The sequence below is a fragment of the Antennarius striatus genome, chromosome 4, assembly GCF_040054535.1.
Source record: "Antennarius striatus isolate MH-2024 chromosome 4, ASM4005453v1, whole genome shotgun sequence".
NCBI lineage: Eukaryota > Metazoa > Chordata > Actinopteri > Lophiiformes > Antennariidae > Antennarius > Antennarius striatus.
Genome location: NC_090779.1, coordinates 7,050,756 through 7,070,776, shown reverse-complemented (window position 1 = coordinate 7,070,776; position 20,021 = coordinate 7,050,756). Strand labels below are relative to the sequence as shown.

General features: G+C 41.4%; 1 protein-coding gene across 1 annotated transcript; it reads right to left on the bottom strand.

Annotated features, from left to right (window-relative positions):
• Nucleotides 1-562: 562 nt before the first annotated feature.
• Nucleotides 563-19,795, bottom strand: LOC137594223 (LHFPL tetraspan subfamily member 3 protein-like). The gene is made up of 4 exons (XM_068313567.1): nt 18,867-19,795; nt 4,812-5,048; nt 2,636-2,663; nt 563-1,742 (listed from the first exon to the last, which is right to left on the bottom strand). The coding sequence occupies exons 1-3, from the start codon at nt 19,291-19,293 to the stop codon at nt 2,647-2,649; spliced, it is 681 nt and encodes a 226-aa protein (XP_068169668.1). The 5' UTR covers nt 19,294-19,795; the 3' UTR covers nt 563-1,742; nt 2,636-2,646.
• Between the last annotated feature and the right edge of the window lie 226 nt (nt 19,796-20,021).

Sequence of the window (20,021 nt, the reverse complement as noted above, 5' to 3'; positions counted from 1 at the left end):
CTCTATTGTCTGGAAATTTGAGGAGAGTGTTGTGTATTTTTTTTATAGCTGACTTTATTCAGTTTTACCGTCTGAAATTTGAACATGATTATAGATATTGTATTTCAAATAATACTTGAAATGGTTTTTTTAAAACCTGTTTGATTATGACTCATAGAGCACATTCTGATAGTTGTGAACAAACTCATATGAAATGCAAGCCTATTTATAGGCTACATATATTTATAATTAGGCTAAAATGTAATTATCGAATTAATCTATATATTCTTAAAATGTATTCACTGTTAGTCACTGTTAATAAGTTAACATTGCCAACAAAATTCTTGTAATATAACTCAGTCTTTAAGTAAATATTCACACTTCTGTTTTTCTCACACCTCTGTAAATGCGTGGGATTTTTTTCGGATGTCTTTCCATGCTGATGACCAAAACATTATCATGTGTAAAACAGACGGAGTGGGTTTAATGAAAGTTAACTTGAGCACAACAAGAAACGTCACAACAGCATTTTACAGTGAAAACCTTTATTAAGTGTTTATATACTCTTAAAGGAATCTCTGAATAACTCTGAGTTAATCTCCTTCTCAGACTTGCTAATTGTTTGTTATCTATAGAATATCTATTTACAAATGAACATATCCACAGGTGAGACTGGGACAGGCCAAACTAATCCATCACTGCTCAGACGCACCAGTCACTACGTCCTACTCCATCTGTACATCTGTATCGTGTTACCCTGTATGTCCCAACAAACATAAGTGAGGAGGGGAGTTGGAAACAGAAGAGAGCTGAAGACAAAAAGATTTAGCCATACATCAGTAGAATTGTGTGTGAGCCTGGCTTATTGGTTCACTAGCCCGAAAAAAGCAGTACACACTCACAGACGTCCCTACACACTCACACACACTCACACAGCTGATATAAGTTCTGCAGCACACAGTCCTAAAAGACCCATCACAGTGTAGGTAGCACAGACTATAAAATAGTTCTTCCCAAACTGAAGCAGTGTGCAAAGTCAGCGAGCAGGGTGTTGAATGGTTTGGGTGAAATTCCTAAAACATCTTTAATTATCACTCTACATACAGGTTTTTCTCTTTTGTGATAATATTCTTATAAAACAGCTTTGAATATATTTTTCAGTAAATGAAGAGGAATAAATGAGCAAAGAAGAGAAAACGAAGACTTCATGGTCAGATCGCACGCATGAAGCACAACAGATTTACATCAACCCGCTATTATCTGAAAAAGAGCAAATCTTTTTTCTTCACACAAAGAAAACGCACACATTCTGACGGTGGTACACACAGCTAAGTGTTAACATAGTTAAATACTTGTAATTACAGAGCTTGTCAATGTTTTTCTTTGAATGTAGTTCTTGTGAGTGTGTTACAGAGTTGTGTTTGTGCGTATGAGGTGGGAGGTGTGTGTGTGTATTTGTGTCTGTGCTCGTACTGCAGATGAAATATGGCAACCCTGTGCCTTTGCAGGTAGGTAGTGGGTAGTCCGTTTCAGTAGAATAACAGTCTCTGCCTCTGTCATGGTCAAAGTTATGTTGGTTAGCTCCAGGTCACTGGGATGGAAGCAAGCAGGATGGATGGTAGATTACACTGGGCTGTTAGCAGGTAGGTGTGACGGACAGGCTGCTTGACCCCCACCCCCCACCTACAGAGACTTGGATTTCCTCCCCCCCTTGAAGCTGATGTTGAAGGACTTGTACAACAGACACATGGAAATTCAAGGACCTGAAAGAAATGATGAGAAAGATTGTTTAAAGTTCACGGCAATACTTACTGTGTTCATAGTGGTGCTTTCACTTACTGCAGTACTTTCATTTGATCCTTCTTTAAATATTCACTATATTATATTTCTGAGTAACTGTTCAAGGTGTAGAAAGGGAATGTAACCAACAGTACTGTTGGAAAAATGTTTTTTAAAAAACCCCAAACTGTATCAGAAGTGTGATTTTTTTTCTTTATTATAGATGTATAAATGTAGATGTAATATATTTTATTAATCCCTGTAGGGAAATTGTTAGCACACATTGTTATCCGCATGCATACATAGTGTGTACAGGCCCATAATACACACAAACACACACACACAAGGGGGCCTGTAGGCGTGATGATGATGGGGAGGTAGAGTCGCGGGCAGCTCCTTCATGGTGCGCCCTAATGAGCAACTTATAAAGGGGACGGCTCCTTGCTCAAGGGTACCTCGGCAGTGCTTGGGAGGTTAGCTGACACCTCCCACTGTCAATTCACACTCCAAAATGTTCTTGCCCGACACGGGTCTTAGTGGACTGAACTGCTGCCTTTGTGAATTTCTTTTATCAGATTATAGAGCTATTAAATAACAGATAAATAGATAAATAACTTCTTACACACTGTTGCATTAACGGTGTCACTATAATAACGAGGGGTGCTGAATATAAGGAAATTTTGGTTGTCACATCTCCAAGAAGATGGATGGGTGGGTGAATGCATAGATGGATGGATGAATAGATGATTGGATGGATAGATGGATGAATAGATGATTTGGATGGATGGCTCTGCAGTGGAATCGAGCCAGATGGAAGGTAAATTATTTTAGGCTTTAGTTGTCACTCGCTGACAGCATTACGTTTATACTGACTTACCTAAGGTTTGGTTAGGCGTTGCCTCCCTCTGCGAACACAGACATAGAGATAAAATTCAAAAGTGCTTTATCACACACTGAAGGTCATGCTATTTATAGACTCACATGTTCACACATCATCTCGTTGATGCATCCTAAACTATGACTGTTTAGTGCTTGCACACAATCACCAGTAGATGGCGCCACAGATGAGCTTCATGATAAAAACAGCCATTTTTCATTTGGAATAAATTTTGCTAAAGTTTGGGGTAACACGTCGCCAGGCTTCACAGTCCGGCTATTTGTTGCCTGGGAGTCCTTCCCTTAATGCTTTTTAACTTTTTCCATCTTTAATATTGCTCATGGAACTTCTATCTTTATCTCATATCAGCAGGTTTTTATGGTTTGAACTGAGAAAATATAAATAAAACCACATCTTTGTTACTCTGGAGAAAACATTATAAGAAAGCTGCTGTCTAAGTCGTTGAAATACTTTTTTTTTTCTCATGACCTTTCTTTAACGGAGTCCTATTTTTTCAAATCTCTACATACATAGTGGTCCTCCCTAACCCGACCAAATCCTAGAATCTGGGAAACAAATGCTTCCTGCATCAATAGACATTTGGAATCCTCTGGATTCATGGCTGGATAGAATCAAAAACAATCGAATTGACCACATCGCCAAACCTTATGTCGTCTCCGGGGTGATTGATAGAGAAACTGAGTTTACATCACAACCGACTGAAAGGAAAATCTTTGGTGGTGCATTCACGTTGTCGGTAGATTGGTATCTGAGCTATTCCTGCTGGCTTGGATCATTGTGACAGCACAAAGTCATTTTAGGGATGTTATTATGTTCCTTGAGATCAATTTTGACAAAATATATATTGCTTAATCATTTATTCAGTTGCATTTGCTTAATGGTGCACAGAAAGCATAATAATTTTTAAAGATTAGACAAAAAAATGTCAAAAATCGTCAGTGCTTTCCTTTCCCAGTAGTTTAAAGACAAGACAAGATGTTTATGTTGCTTCATTCCAGGCTTCAGAGGAGAGAGCAGGGGATCTTCATGAGGGTTGAACATGACATGTACATTCAGTAATGTTATGCATGTTTAAAACTTTTTAGACGTCCTAATTTTAGATTTGTCTGCATAACGGCTGCATCAAAAGCTCATTTTGTCAGAACTGCCTCAGCTCAGCTCAGGTAATTTTATTTGCCAGACTAGATTGGATTCAACTGCCTTAATGTACGCTTTCACATTATAGAAAGTAGAAAGTCGCTTATATAGGAACAAATGAGACTATTCCTGAAGGGAATTCAAAGCATTTTTATTTAATGGCATGCTGTTTCCAGGCCTCCAAAGCAGAAATTACATTAAGTGTATTTTTAGAAAAAATTTTCTCCTTCTAAAACTCTTTAAAAATTAGTGACTGCATTACTTTATAAAGATTTATAACCCAGTATGAAAGTATGAAAGCTTTGGGATGGATTTTACATTACATTTTACAGGACATGCAGTCCTCGCGTGGCCCTTTGCTGTAAGTCAAGCCATTTATTTCTCCCAATCTCCTATAATAGTCTCTCAGCTGTCTATGTAATAGAAGCAAAATAATAATAATAATTTTCATGCTTGGCTTTAAGACAGAGAGGGTTGTATCATTCCAGAAGAGTCGCCATCAACCACTGATAACTACAGTCTTTACTATTTGGCTGGAGCTACTTGCTGCTGTTAGCCTGGTTAGCTGGTAAGATGTCGGTAGATTTTCTGACAAGTTTGACCATGTGTAGAAAAGGAAATTAAATTTGTTTGAGGAGAACTGATTGGACATGTGCAAATACAGTATATTATAAAATGAGAGAATAAACTGGTACACTTAATTTATTCTAACTTGCCGGAGAAGTGGATTCACAAAACCAGCATGTTAGCAGCTGTTAACACAACAATGTTCTAGAAATTTCTGACATAAAACATACTGTAGAGGTCTTTGACAGAAGGCCTTAACCTGCACTACTTCCTGTTCTCTTGATCGTCTCATTTAGTCCTTTAACTGTGTGTATGTGACGAATCCCATGATGTTCCTGGAGTAAACAGCTCTGAGTTCAAGCGAGGGAGGGGGGTGGGGTCCAGGAGATCATTAAACAGATGGATAAACATGACCTTTAAAATAAAAACCTGATTACACAGCGGTTCTCACCCTTGCTCTCAGCTAGCAGCTCTTCTGTCATGAGTCCATCCTGCCGGTTTCCCAGGACGAAGGCCAGGAATGAGAGGATTAGTGCGTCCAGGATTCCCATAATAGCCAGGATGTAGGCCCAGCGCACCGAGCAGGCCCCCAGGCTGTACTTATCCGTCTGCTCGCCGCACATTCGCCGGACCTCATCGCTGTCCCACCCATCAGGATAGATCATACAACCGAGCACCAGACAAACGCCTGGTGAGAGGCAGAGAGAGAGAGAGAACGACGACGTTAGGAGGAACAGCGAGGATGAGGAGGAGAGTGAAGAAAAAGTAAAGATACAAGCAAAAAAAAAAGTGCAGAGAGATGAATGAGACCTGGGATAATGAGATGTGGGGAAGTGAGAGATAAAGAAGAAGGATGGCCATTTCAAGTCGCTCAAACAGCAAAACCTTCTGTTCTGCTCTCTGGTGACTTTGCTGTGTTCATGTGGCATTTATCACACTGATCTTCACTCCCTTAGGTGGGAATCAGAGTCTAGACAGTGAGTGTCAGTGGAGGGGAGGAAGGAGCTGTAATAAACAACTGCAGCACCAGTTCCAGGCAGAAAGAAGAGCAGAAGGAGGTTTAAAGTATTACAAGAGTTGAAATGTCCTCAGTTGACACATTTCATTTGTTTAGTTACACAACTTTGCCGCATTTCTGCATCCTTCATTTTAAATAGCAAAAAATTCAAATGTTAAATGTCTGCTCCTCATCCTCAGTAGTTGCCCAAAGTCTTACATAGGTGTCATTCATGGATCAAATCTCTTTCATCTTCAGTTTCAGAGCGATCCTTCTCTGAGGTGACGCTGCAGCAGAATGGCGCAGGACGAATCAAAGCCCATGTGTGCTTTTTAAAGCCCTTCCTGTCCTTTCTGAATTTTAACAAAGCGCTCCTCACTCTCGGTTTTCTCCCCTGAGGGGTGAATCTTCCCGCTTTTCAATTTGGTATAACTTCCCCCTCCGAGGTGATGTTGCAGCAGAAAAGCAGCTGACCCGGAAAAAGAAGCTGACTTCACTATAATGTACATCGCACATTAATAATAAAAAACACACACATTTCTTTAACCCTTACTTTATGTTTCTTCCCCACATGCTGCTTCACATTCCTTTTTTTTACTCTTTAAAAATCTGCATCTCTACAGAAGCAGATTCTTCTTTTCTCTGCCCACCTACAACATAAAAATCTTGTCGTTTTGGGACCCTCTCTCTTCTTCACAGTCTTCAGAGTCAAACATCTCTCTCTCTCATGTGCAAAAGGATAGCTGTCCACACTACAGCCCTCAGATGCCGCAGGTTGTTGAAGCAGTGCTGCAGTTTTTAATAGCATGCAGTCAGAGGCATCAGCAGGTGCTGAGAGATATTTTATAGAAAGCAAGTGAGGAAGAGGAAGATTACAGAGCAATATACTGTATGCTGCTGCAGGCAAACCTCACACTCCAGCCTCCTCGTACACCTCCCCATGGCTCTAACCATCATTATAAATTCATATGCACACAGAGGTTCACATCCATACTCTCAGGAAAGACTTCGACATTTATTCAGGTGAGTGTGAAGAAAGGGGAGATTTCTCTGGTTCAGACATTTGTATAGATTTTACACAGAAAATTTTACTTCCTATTTGTTAATAACGGAGCAAAAAGTTTAAGTTGAAAACTGACAATTTTCAGTCCTGTTTGTACAACACAACAGAAAACGTGAGTGGGAAAATAGTTTCAGTCAATGTTTCTCCCACAATAAAAATAAATATAGCATGAGAGCCGTGGACGCCCCAGCAACATTTATCGATGTACATTAGTCTCCTCTCTCGCTTTTGGGTTTTACTACAAAGGTAACAAAAGCTTCTCCAGATCCTTTTGGGTTTCTTCTGTTCGCCTTTGGCTTGACTCTGCTGCTCCATGAATATTACATTAGACCAAGGCTCAGGAAGGAAGAGGAGTCACACTGAGATCTGAAGCAGGTGTGAGAGGAAGAGACAGAGGGGGGGGAAAAGACAAACGACACAACCAAATCGTGATGATCGCAAGAGGCAGAGCGGGAGAACGAGGTATACAAGAGCAGTAGAGTATCTGTCTGCTTCTGCAGATGAACATCTCTGAGGGACGCCCCGGTGAGGACAGCACGGAATGGAGGACGCCAACAGACTGATTCCAGAAGCAGCTTGTGTTTAGAGGAGCTCAGGTCGCCTTCACACGATGGAAACCCAGAGTCGATTAATCTAAAACTATGCAAGCCAGCAGCACTGCAGCGTCTTACGTAACGAAAAGCTCAATCAAGATTCAAAGGGGATCAGAAATCTAGAGCACCTCACTCCCATGTTAGTGATGGGAATTAGGAGAGAAGATTCACTTGAAGGTTTACTGCTCACAAAGGGAAACACTGCCCTATTAAAAAAAATAATTTAGAATTCTGAATATTAAACCACACAGATGCAAAAATAAATATATTATTTATGAAAACATTTAACACTGTGAAAAGAATTCTCAGCAGCATGGATGTTTTAGAAAAAATAAAGAAAAAATACATGAAAATTATGTTTCTTTTTTTAAAAAAACAATGGTACCTATGGACTTTATAACCACTAATTAGATCAAAAATAAAAAAATATATATTTCTATTCACATCTGTCAATGCATGAGCATTTTTAGGTTTCAGACCATTTCCTTGGATGTGATCAAAATTTCTCAGATTCCTCAAAACTTTCAAAAATCTTTGTTTGATAATTTGATAGAATTATCCAATAAATTAATCAATACTGAAAATACCTTTAAGATTTGCTACTTCTAATAAAAAGAACAAAAACCACCTATAACAGCAGGCTTCATCCACTCCTGCTGCAATGGAGAAAACTGTGTGTGTGTTTGTGCTACCATGACACACACACACACACACACACACCATGAGCCCACTGGCGGAGCTCCTCACACACACCTCTCTGGGAACACTGAAATCATGTGAGTGGAAAAGGAACAGCAGTTTATGTAAGAGACAGTAGGTAGGGGAGATTAGGTGAGGGCAGATGGGCAGATGGCACCACAGGGGTATGATGGCAGAAGATCTGCTATTGGCTCATCTTTCCAATCAAATCCCATCGATACTGAAAGAATCCCATTCCCTGGTCTAATCTCTGTGTGCCACTTGCAAGTCGTCCAGCTAGCTGGCAGCACAATGTTGCATCCAAAGCAGCGGCTTTATTGGATTAGTGTTTCTAGATCGAAGATTGAAATAAATCCCATTTACTTATTTTATACACTTCATGTGAAATGTCAGGTTTAATCTAAAGACATGGCATCCGGATCATTTTTACTAGATATATGATTGGAAGTAAAACTGTATTTTAGTTGTTTTTGTTTGTTTGTCCTCTGTTTGCAATAATTAAAAAAAAGGTTAAACTCTTGCTTCATAAACAATTTGTGAATCAGATTCAAATAAAACACTTTGGTCTCCGTCATAGATTGAGAATGCTGATCTATGGAGAATAGAATTAAACAATATCATCTGTTCCTAACAGACACTGATCCCGAGATCTGGATCATTATTATTGATCTGTTCAAACTTTACATAATCAGGTTATGGCAAAAATGTTTTTGCCATATTCCTAATATCCTGGTGTGGTTGAATGATTTCTGTAGTGATGTTTTTGTGTCTTATTCTCTCTGCTGGGTGAGTTGATGACTGGTAAAATGGCTTTTAAGGTGACAACCTAAATGAAATTAGTGCATACGCTCTGGGAGTGTTTATCCCAGCGGGACATCACATAAATATGCATCTACTAAGTTTGCTGTAATGTAGGAGCTAATGTTCCACCCCCACAGGTGCAGCGGCGACCTGGATGTGGGTAAAGAAATTCAGTCAGTTTCTTAACATTTCTCTAAGCCCTGTCTTAGGGAAAGAAGAAGAGACTGTAATGACTCACATCCAAACAGAATAAAACATCTTGTGACGTTGCATTATTTTTTAAGCTCCATTAACCTTAAAACCATCTGTGTACTTTATTCAGAATGTACTTGAATGCAGCTAAGGTAGGATTTTACAGAAGATTGCCTGCTCCTGAATGCATCATATTAATATTCAATGATAAGACAGATGAAGGCGATGTTCAGATTACAAAGCTCTTTCTTCAGTTCGGATTTCTTGCGACTTGATTATCTCGATGGATCCCATTCAGAACCTAAAGTAATCTCTATCTGACTCTAATGTGAATGTATCTGTCCTCTAAAAGAACAGGCATGTACTGCATACAATGATATGTCTATACAAAAGTCATCAACAACAACAAAATCTACTTGTGATACAACTCATGTTTAGAGCAAGCGTAAGCGACAGCGGCGGGGAAAAACTCCCTCATTGAGAAAGAAACTCCAGGCAGGACCAGGACCCCGGTGGTCATCCATCCGCCTTGACCGTTTGGGTGGGAAAGAAACACAATGGAGATAGAGACAGGGTTAGAGAAAGAGAGAGCCAAAAAAGCAGGTAGGCCAGATAGAGTCGAAGTCTTTGTGGTTAGAGTTGGGAGTTTTGATCCTCATACTGTATAAGGGCGTTCAATGAGCTGTCAGTCGGTATCGAACTGATTGCAGGTTCTAGTCCTCTGTAAGAGTGAATTCGGTGTTACCTTCCTCTCAGTGTCCAAAACAAACCAACTCATGTTCAGCAGCATTTAGGAAGAAAAACTGGCAGATGTCTCAGAATTTTAGCCAAAAAGATTTTGACCCCAGTGTGACCTCACGGACGGTAGACGTCTCTGACGAGCCTTGTTTCCTGCCTCCTCAGCTGACCTCCATGAGCTTCATGTATTAAAGGAAAACGGTTTAGCAGGACAGAATTAAATCTAATCTTTTTCTTGGCCACACCAGACCGACCCCCTGTTCACTCTGCAGAAGTAAGATTAGTGGAACGATGAACGATGAACGATGGCCCAGGACTGTGACGGTGAGACGTCATTATTACATCTGGATAAATGAGGCTATGAAGAGTTCATGATCCATACAGTGGTATTAAATAGAGTGTGAAAATGCGTCATTCACACTCCAGGTTTATGACGTAGGAAGAGAACAAAGAAGGACGGTTTAGAACGGGGCTTGAAGTGGGTCAGAACAATCAGCATACCAGCACCTTCAGTAATTAAATTGATGATTAATATAAAGGTTTTATTCTGTTTTAGTTGTTCTGTCTCTTAAGAAACACGTGCAATCCACTGACCTTCATTTCATTTCAGTAACTATGTCTTTTGCCTCAGTTTGGTCAGATGGATTTGGACTTCAATAACTCACCAGAGAGACAACCGAACACAAACAAGGAGTTTTGACGGCGCCTCATTAATGCAGCCGACAAGCTCATCTTCATCAGGAGGAACCGTCTCCTTGACTTTGGTCTCAACATGCAGCTGTGAGAGCACTTCACAGGGATCGGCTATAAAATCCACAACCCTCCCCCAGTCTCTGGTTGTACTGCAGTAATATTTTACAGAAAATATTGTTTGATTTTGAGAGCTTTTATGACATATACATTCATCAAATGGCCTATTCCCCATTCATTCATCCCACTGTAACCCCTTTTAATACATGTAGAATAGGGCTATTATAGAAATAGGTGTCAGCTTACTGTATGCAACTATAACAGAAAAAAATAATGAGACAAATATAAGAGTAGGAGTCTCGCAGTTTCACACAGCATAGGCAGAACAGGAACATTCATTTTGACAGCAGGCTGGACAGCAATTTAAAACTGGTCCCTAAAAATGTTTCCAAAGTGTCAAGGATGGGCAGAAAGTGGAGCAACAGAAACTTTTAAACCTGACTGCAGCATTTCCCCTGGAAGATGAAGAACATGTTTCCTGAGAGGAGCTGTCTGCGGTCCGGATCTATTTCTGCCTCGGTTGCCGGCGAAACTCTTTGGTTGCCAGAGGGGAGCAGGCAGCTTCCAGGCATCCTCTGTCAACATCCAAAGCAATTTACTGCATAACCAGCGTGTGCTGGTTATGCAGTATTTCTGAACTGAGAGGGTTCGGTTTCACCAGATTCACTGTCTCATTCATGAAAGCATGATTGAGTTCCTAAAGTTCTTGCCAGTTTTTGTTTGTTGGTTTTCACCAAACACTCGTCCAGTAAAACAGAAAGCAGCCGTTCTTCTAGGTGAGAACTCTAGACTTCGAACCCATCTCTGGATCCTGAGAAGCTCTAGCGGGTTAGAACTGTGTCCTTCTCACTAAACTAGAATAGGTGTCTTCAGATCCTGCTGCTCTGACTTGATGGCCTGAATATCTCTCTCTCTAAAGAAACACCTGAGACACCTACTCATACAATTTGCTCTGAGAACGAAAATGACAGCAGTTTGAAAGTAACCATAACAGAAAAATGTAAAGTGCAAAAGATTTTTTAAAAATTCCTGCTAGACACAAAAAGGTTTGAGGGCCAAAGTAGAAAATTTCTTTCCTGACATCAATGTGTTTCTCGAAAAACGTCTGTTTTTATTTAATAACTCCAAAAGGAAGTGACCAGCCTTTTTTTTTTTTTTACGAGCAAAGAGGTTTTTTAGATTGGAGAAACTAATGACAAAAGTAAAAGGGACGATGGTGGAGAACACTTAGTTGTTTTTTGAATTTTGTCTGCTTTTATTTCAAACTGTGTTTTTTAGTTTGATAAATTTTAAAAGGTTAGATGTTTTCTTTGTTCAGGAAACACACATTACTGTTGAAAATCCTACCATTGTTTGTTTTTGAGATGTGAATTCCTTTTTCTGACTCTTCAGGTGGAGTTAACACAGAGCAGTCTCTGTGATGATGTACGTAACGTGTCATGTACTCCCATCATGAACGCAGCCCTTAAATCAGAGGGATGGATGTGTAGTCAGGGGATGGAGACAGTGCGTCCACAGTGAGTGGAGCGTGAGGGAGTCAGGCTTACGTTGAGGACTTATGTAATGGGTTCAACCGCAGCCTGAACCACTGCAGAGGATAACGACTGGCAAGGGCACCGGGGATCAAAAGGGACCTTTGAGTTCCCTGTGAAACATGAACTGGGCCGGTGGTTCCAGGAACAGACGGAGGCAAACGGCCACAGCTCAGCAAAGTTCACAATTTGAAATGGGTGTGACATGAATACAGTAGAATAGACATGTAGATACTAAAGGAAAAGAAAGCAGTGCCTTTTAAATTCAGCGTGGTTATTATGCATAATGGAGATCTCTGAGGGATATTTAAAGTCAATAATTAGATAAATGTTTCCTCCAGGCATCGCTTTCTAACAACAGTCGGGACTAAGCCATGCATTAACGTCTACAGGAAGCACCAATAAATTTACTGCAGTGATGGCAGAAATATTCAAAATATAAGCAGCAAACATCCCATAAAAACCTCCATTACAGTGTTGACTTAATTAAATATATGCAACCATTGGCGACAATATTTACTCTTCCCTCTGAAAGGCAGTGAGGTATAATTAGCTTAAAATAAGAAAAGACTATGATTAGATGGAAGTGCGCTGTAATTGTTCTTTACTGCAGCCCTGTAGGACGTTTACTTTTCACCAATGTACACTTAACAAATCAAATAAGAGCATTGCCTTTCCACCAGCACCGTCACTACAGCATGGAGAGCTCTTTGTCATGAGTCACTGTGTCCTCACTGTCCCACCTCATCCCTCCTCCTCCTGACCTCTGACCCCAGCCAGACCACATCTTAAATCACAGGGATTAACTCTTGTGAATCAGTCGCACACACCCTGCTGGGCTGCAGCAACACGAAACACAAGGGGAGCCAGGAGGATGACTTAGCCGGACATTTACATCCCTACAGACGAATGAATCAACATGTTTGGGGCTCCGCGGTGCACTGGCGTCATGCACGGAGTGTACCCTGAGACCCACGACTGTGGATGAAGTGGGTGTTTGACAATGAATGAAAGAATGAATGAATGAATGAATGAATGAATGAATGAATGAATGAATGAATGAATGAATGAATGAATGGATTTGTTTGGTGAGATGTAAAAAAAACTGAGTCCATAAAATTAGCAATAATTGATCAAATGCAATTTCCAAATGATCAAATTTCCAATTGATCAAATGCAATTTCCTCCGGGATTAATAAAGTATCTATCTATCTATCTTTCTATCTATCTATCTATCTATCTATCTATCTATCTATCTATCTATCTATCTATCTATCTATCTATCTATCTATCTATCTATCTATCTATCTATCTATCTATCTATCTATCTATCTATCTATCTATCTATCTATCTATCTATCTATCTATCTATCTATCTATCTATCTATCTATCTATCTAAATATGCATTACACCAGGAATAGCAGATATTACTATGGTATGCAATTAAAAGTGTACAGTATGTATGTAAATTATTATCGGTGTGTGTGTGTGTGTGTGTGTGTGTGTGTGTGTGTGTGTGTGTGTGTGTGTGTGTGTGTGTGTGTGTGTGTGTGTGTGTGTGTGTGTGTGTGTGTGTGTGTGTGTGTGTGGTTATCCACCATCCGTCCTCTCCTGCAGGAGTGTGAGCTGCATGGGTGATGGCTCCTCAATGCCTCCTGCAGGCTATAATTAGGTGGCTGAACTGACTGTATGTGTGTCTTAATTACCCAAACGAACGAGTTGAGGGCAGATGTGAGGAGAATGGGCGAGAAAGCAACGTCTGTGTGACTCCAGAGGAAAACAGAAGTGTCCAACAGCAAAGGAGAGTCACAGCGATGAGTGTGTTCGGTGAGATCATCCCAGCCTCACCTCTGAATATTGAGCCACATGTGGATTAATGAACAAGGCAGTGTTGTGAATCTGCATGATTCGTTAAAGGGTTTCGGGCCAGCACATTCATTTGAGCTGTACTCTGTGAAGACCCTGCAGAATACTGATTCTCACCAATTATTCCGATCCAGCTGTCATGACTTGCCTTTGTAGCCCAGACAACCAGCGTCGACGTCAGACATGCAGCACATCCCTGAAGCCAGTTTGGGATTGGAAAACAACTCTGCAGAGAAATAACATCTCCGTCGCTTCAGGTCACTCAGATCTTTTCTTGTTTGCGATGTCAGTCACATCAATACGAGTCCAGATTCTCATTTAGATCATAGCGCAAATGCACCTTATGATAATAAACGGCAGATATGTGTTGTTTCAGTCTGCATTAAACAAATCAAACTCTCCGCATCTCTAACATGATCAGCCATAGAGAGACTTTATCTCCTGTTCTTAACAAACCTGTAATTGTGGAAGATTTTTTGTAAAATAAGGATGCTGGGATAAAAAAATGTCATCCAGTAATATAAAAGAAATTGCGGGGGGCAATATCCTGATCCTTCTTTCGGATCCATTCCAACATAACTGTTCATGGCCCCATATCAACCCTCTCACTTCAGGAACACCAGCAAGTGTTTTTGTGTAAGAGAGACAAAAGGAACAAGCTCACCATCACTGAGCGCTGAAAGCTGCTCGTACTTCTGCAGAATCAGAGAGCACATTGGTTTCATTATGTAGTTGATAGTTAATCAGGAAACCAACGGTGCAGTTCATGACAAACATTTCCTCCTCAGAGGTAGCAGAACATTCCAAGATAAGACCGAACTGTTGTCACTGGAACAAGAAGAAGTCAGCAGAAGATGAAGGAAAAGCAGAAATCCTTGTTTGTTTGTTTGTTTGTTTGTTTGTTTGTTTACTTTTGTAGAACCAAGATAGTTACGGACAAACTTTAACTGCACCATCATCAAACTGAAATACTGTAATTCTGCACTTTGCAGAAATGCTGTAATTTATATGCTAATTCTTGCAATGGTTTAATGCTGTTTGGATGTGTGACTGAAGAAACTGCATGTGGTCACGAAATGTAAGTAAGCCCTGGGCAGAGATGATTATGCATTAAAACGCAGAGAGAGCACATCTAAACATGAAATATGAAGCATGCACACATATCGTGAGCCTGAGCACAAGAAGATGAAGAAAGATATTCAGTCGTTTCCTCCCTCAGCCAAGCATTAATCTGCTTTTAAGGCCTGACAGGTAGCCACGTATCTGCCACCCAGCTCTGTGAACACTGTACGATTCAGCTGCATTGGGCCAGCTGCATTCAGCTAGAATTTCATTCTCCTCTCAGATCCGGTCTCTCAGTGGAACTAATGGACCAGAGAGTGAGAGATAACTGCTCACAAAGAGAAAGAAAAATGACCCGTAAGATCAGCACATCTTCCTGAGGTCTGTTATCTGATCAATGTTCTGCTTCTCCTCTGATCTCAGACCTCACGCTTCTCTGTCAAATGTGATCTCCCATTCCTTCCTCTCTTTTTTGTTTCATCACTGTCAGGCAACACAAGCCTGAAGTCACAAATCTTTATTCCATTCTTCTCTTTCATTTGATTTCTGGAGGTATATTTCTACTTAAAAACAGACAGACAGAAACAGAATTCTGATTGTATGGAAACTGTATGCAGGCATTTTGATGAAGACCTGAATTCATAAAGCTTACACAGTTTGGTCTGTCAGCCACCGACTGCTGGTCAAACTAAATCACACACTGTAATTTTAACTTGAAAATAAAACAGCTGGTAAAAACATATTCAACCATTTCTCCCAGTTTCCACAAAAAAGCTCAGAGACGTGTTCCTCTTTGTTTAACACAAACTAATTAAATCACAAATGTTGATCCATGTGTGTTCCCGACATTCCAGTGCAGCGCGTCGCCTGACGGTATTACTGGAACTGTTGACTGCAACAGAGACAGGGAGCACAAGGTTTGTGTGTGTTGTCGAACAGCATTGTGTTCACGTACAGGTGGTGCACGTCCGAACAGAGCGAAGACAGCTAACAAATGCAAATGGTTCCTTATGGATTGCAGGCCCAATTAGTTTGTGTAAGGCTGGGAGCTTCATGGTATTATGTCGATCACCTCAGGCAGCCATTCAAACCAACAACCCTCATGGGAGACACTGCTGTCTCCAAACTCTATGGTCTGTATGTCAGTGAAAAGGCAAAGAAAGCAAAACGTCTTGGAACCTGTTTCTGCGTGATTCGAATTTACAAACAAGCTGTTTGCTATCACTTTGCTCCGGGCATTACGTTCTAATGATTAAGTGTTAAATGTTTCACCATCAAAACTATGCCCACAAACAATTTGTCTTGAATTTATTTCAACTCCCCTGAAAGAGCTGCAATCACGTTTAATTATCCTGTGTTTAATGCGATTAATGGTGATTCATTACAACCTATCATCTTCACTTACAAAATTACATTTTTTAATTGCTGACACCATGGGTAAAAAGTAATTTTTTTAAACATATAATGTCAAACATTGGAACAGATGACCATTTGTTCTAGTTCATTTCTCTCTCTTGTGCTTATTATTCTAGGATAAAACAAGACACAGACCTGTGCTAGAATAACAAGCCAAATAATACAGTAGACAAAGAGAGGAAATATCTGAATGCAGTCATTATCTCTCCATGCAGGCATCTCCAAAATCTGCTGATGTCACAAAAACTAAAAAAGTATGACTCAGATTTTCTTGGAAAGAAACTCATGAAATCCAGTGAAGGGTTATCAGCTAGCAGAACTAGTAAAGGGTTGGAAACTGAAGTGAACTCTGACCTCCGTAGTTAACTAGTAGACCCATAAAGCAGATGAGTTACAAGACAAACACAGATAGAGAAGGAGAATAGAAATGACAAGGGGTTAAAAGGGTGATACATTTACGCCATATGCACAGAAGGGTGAACCTGTGCGGAGATCTCTGAAAGAGCTTCGGTAAAGGAGCTTGTAAATCATGTACCTTGTTGTGCTCAGCTCAGTGGAAAAAAAACCACAGGCTTGCATCTGCAAGTTGAGGAACGGAGCAGATGTACAGACGGAAATAGCTCCGCTGAGGCAAGTAAGAGCGATGGTCCATCTGGAGCAGGATGGACGCAGGAGCGTTTCTGCTCTCAACTTTTTGTCTGAACCAAACATTTAGAGATCAAACGTTTCCTGGTGGTTTGATTTTATACAGACGTCCTGCTTTTTTTCTTCTACCAGGAATTAAGAGAAAGCTTGGAGATGAGATACGTATCCTCTCTAAGAACCCCCCTCGCCCCATAGAGACCAGCCCCAAGCAGAGGCTTTGTGATGCCTTGTTGAGTGTTCATCCATGACATTGTGACCTCTGCCTAAAGGGGTCTCTGAGTGGCTCGTATATCATTTAAATTCCTTCATACATGTGGCCCGCTCGTACAAATGACCTTGATGTTGAGTTAGTGTATCTGAATGTTATTTTAACATGTTGTTATTTTCAAACCATGAACATTTGAACCGCAGAAGAAACATAAATCCTGGCTTTATAATGAGAAATAACTGGTGGTGATAATTAGAGACCGAACCACTGGGGCAGGTTTTAATCCAGACGGCTTTACCGGCTTTAAATCTTAACAAAAAACTCAAGAATAGTGGTTTTCTTGTGCACACACTTGTCTGGTCAGTCACTTATAGATATTATACTGATGATTTTTCACCTCTCTCTCAAACATGAGACACCACTACAGATGACAGTATGTCACCTGTCCTCTGCAGGGTTTAAGTGAAGGTATCGTAACGCTGACCTTCTGATAATTCTAGTGGAGTTGGACGCTGCTCAGCAGCCACACTCCCTCATTAGGCATCTTTGTGCCGGTCAGGGTTTCTCCTCTCGGCGTTCTCTTTCAACTTTAAGCTGCAGAAGCGCAGCCCCCTCATTAGACAGGCCTATTATAACACACAGAGCTGGAGCCGCTCCAGAAGATCCCCCTCATTCCTGTCTGTTTGCAAACAGGAAGCCGGCTGCTTTGACCGCTGGTGCAGCTGAGCGGACCAACGGTCCACACGCTGGATGGCATCAGCCCAAAGTTACTGTGACAAAACGCTGTCAGTGGGCAACTTCTCAGCACCTATAACTCAACCACACACACACACACACACACACACACACACACACACAGACCTACTGACTGAAAATTGTTTCTAGAACACCAGTGATGTCAAATTAAAGTGGTCAGGCTGCTGAGCATCAGATCAGATCAACATATCACTGAAAGTGGTTTGATTGTTTGTGTTTCTGCAAGATGTTCTGAGGTGTTAGTTTTTCTGTGGGGGTGGATCTCCAGGAAAAGTTGATTAAATTCTGAATTGGATTCGGACACAGATGGATGTTCAGAATCATATTTTCCCTTTTTTTTTTTTTTTTTCAATCAATCAACCTTTATTTGTAAAGCACTTAATCACATCAGCAGACATTTCAAAGTGCTTTAACAGACAGAAGGAAAAAACTCCCCCATTGAGGGAGAAACTCCAGACAGGACCCAGACTCAAAGAGGGCAGTCTTGACCGGGTGGTTGGGAAAGGAAATACAACAACAACATTTTAAGACGTTGTCTTTTAAAAAGATCACAATAAGGCGATTTCAATCAAAATACCCATGCATGGACAACTCTTCGTGTGCATCTGAACTGTAATACATTAACAAAGGAGACATGGCACAGCCACAAATGGTACATGAGTTGATGAAGATTCAAACTGATGACGGAAAATAGATCCTGTTGTGCTTAAAAGTCGTGTTTTTGTTGATAACTTATAAACGACTGATGATAGACGCACAGATCCAAAGGGGATCAATGAATCAGGTGGTTTGATTTCATCTGACATGAGATCACATGACCATCGTTTCACAGCGAGAGTTTTTGGAGGATTATGTCTCACCTAGCTGTCCACTTCAGCACCATGGACAGAGCTGATAATTCATGTTGGCTGGAGGCTCTTGGAGGAATATGGCACAGTGTTTGTTTATCTCCACTGAAAATTCATTGATCTAACAGGGTGATCGATCAAAACTCAATCTAGGCCAGTGTTTGGAAAAAGAAAGGGATAAAAGAAAGGAAGTAAACCTTACAGACAAGATCCCACATCTAATTCCTAATCTAAAAAAAAAATATGGATGAATCCTGGATGAGTCCAGTCTGGCTGGTGAGATATCAGAGGTAGATCATTCATGCATTTATGGCATATCTCCTTACAGACGACACTGACCTGATGCTGCTTGCATCCACCCACAGATCTTGTACACGGTGGAGGTGCTGAGGAGGAAGAAGAGGCTGAAGCATCCGATGCAGGACACCACCAGCATCATGGACATTCCGATGAAGAAGGAGGCGGCCTTGAACGCCCTGGAGGGGATGGCGGAGAACTCCGTGAAGCTCCCCTGGCAGGTCAGCTCTCTGGAGATCCCGTCTCCGACGCAGTAGTGGAAGAGGCCAAAGTGGCCGGCCTGCGGCGTGTCCACGCCGTCCCCGATCCAGTAGGGCTGCGAGAAGATGGTCACGTTGACGATCCCGAACAGGATGGTGAAGATGGCCCACAGGAGTCCGATCACACGGACGTTGCGGACGTAATTGGTTTGGTACAATTTCGCAGCTTCTGCAGACGGTAGCATTGATGCGGCGGGTCCAGGGATCATTTTACGCAATCCGAAAGACTAAATGAACGCTGCGATCATTTATCACATGAGCTGGTTTTTTTGTTTGTTTTGTTTTGTTTTGTTTCCCAGAATCATCAAGCGGAGAATGAATTCCTGGTTCTGCGGAACAGCAACATCTGTCTGCTGGCGATCAGCTCATTCCGTCCATCCCAAACGCCCGGCGCCGAACCGAGAGAGGAGCTCCGGGGAGCGCTGGAACCCTTGGATGCGGCTGGAAGCTACGACAGCTCAAATGGAGCAGAAACAGATCCCCTCCCCTTGGATCCGTCTGGCCGACAGACGTTCACATCGCTGCCGCATCGTGTCGCTCGATGATGCCCTTGAAAAAGCCACGGGGAAAAAAAACCAACAAAAAAACAAAAACCCGCCGAGTGAAAGCGCAGGGCTAGGCTGGGGTGCGACGCATGACGCGCACGAAAAATGAACAGCAGACAAGGAGCTGGTTGTGTGGTTTTTTTTTTTTTCCTCGTAAAAACAACCATAGATCATTAACATAGATGATGAACCGGTTTAGAGATGAATGGAGCCTGTCGGGAGAACCGATCACCGACAGGACGCCTTCATGGTCGTTAAAGAGGAATTAGATAGAAGGTGTATGACAGCATCACCGGACTGCCAGTGAGGCTGGAGTCAGAGAGGGGAGGTGGGGGTGTGGAGGAGCTGGTGTGAAGGTGGGGGTGTGGGGGTGGGTGGGTGGTGATGGGGGG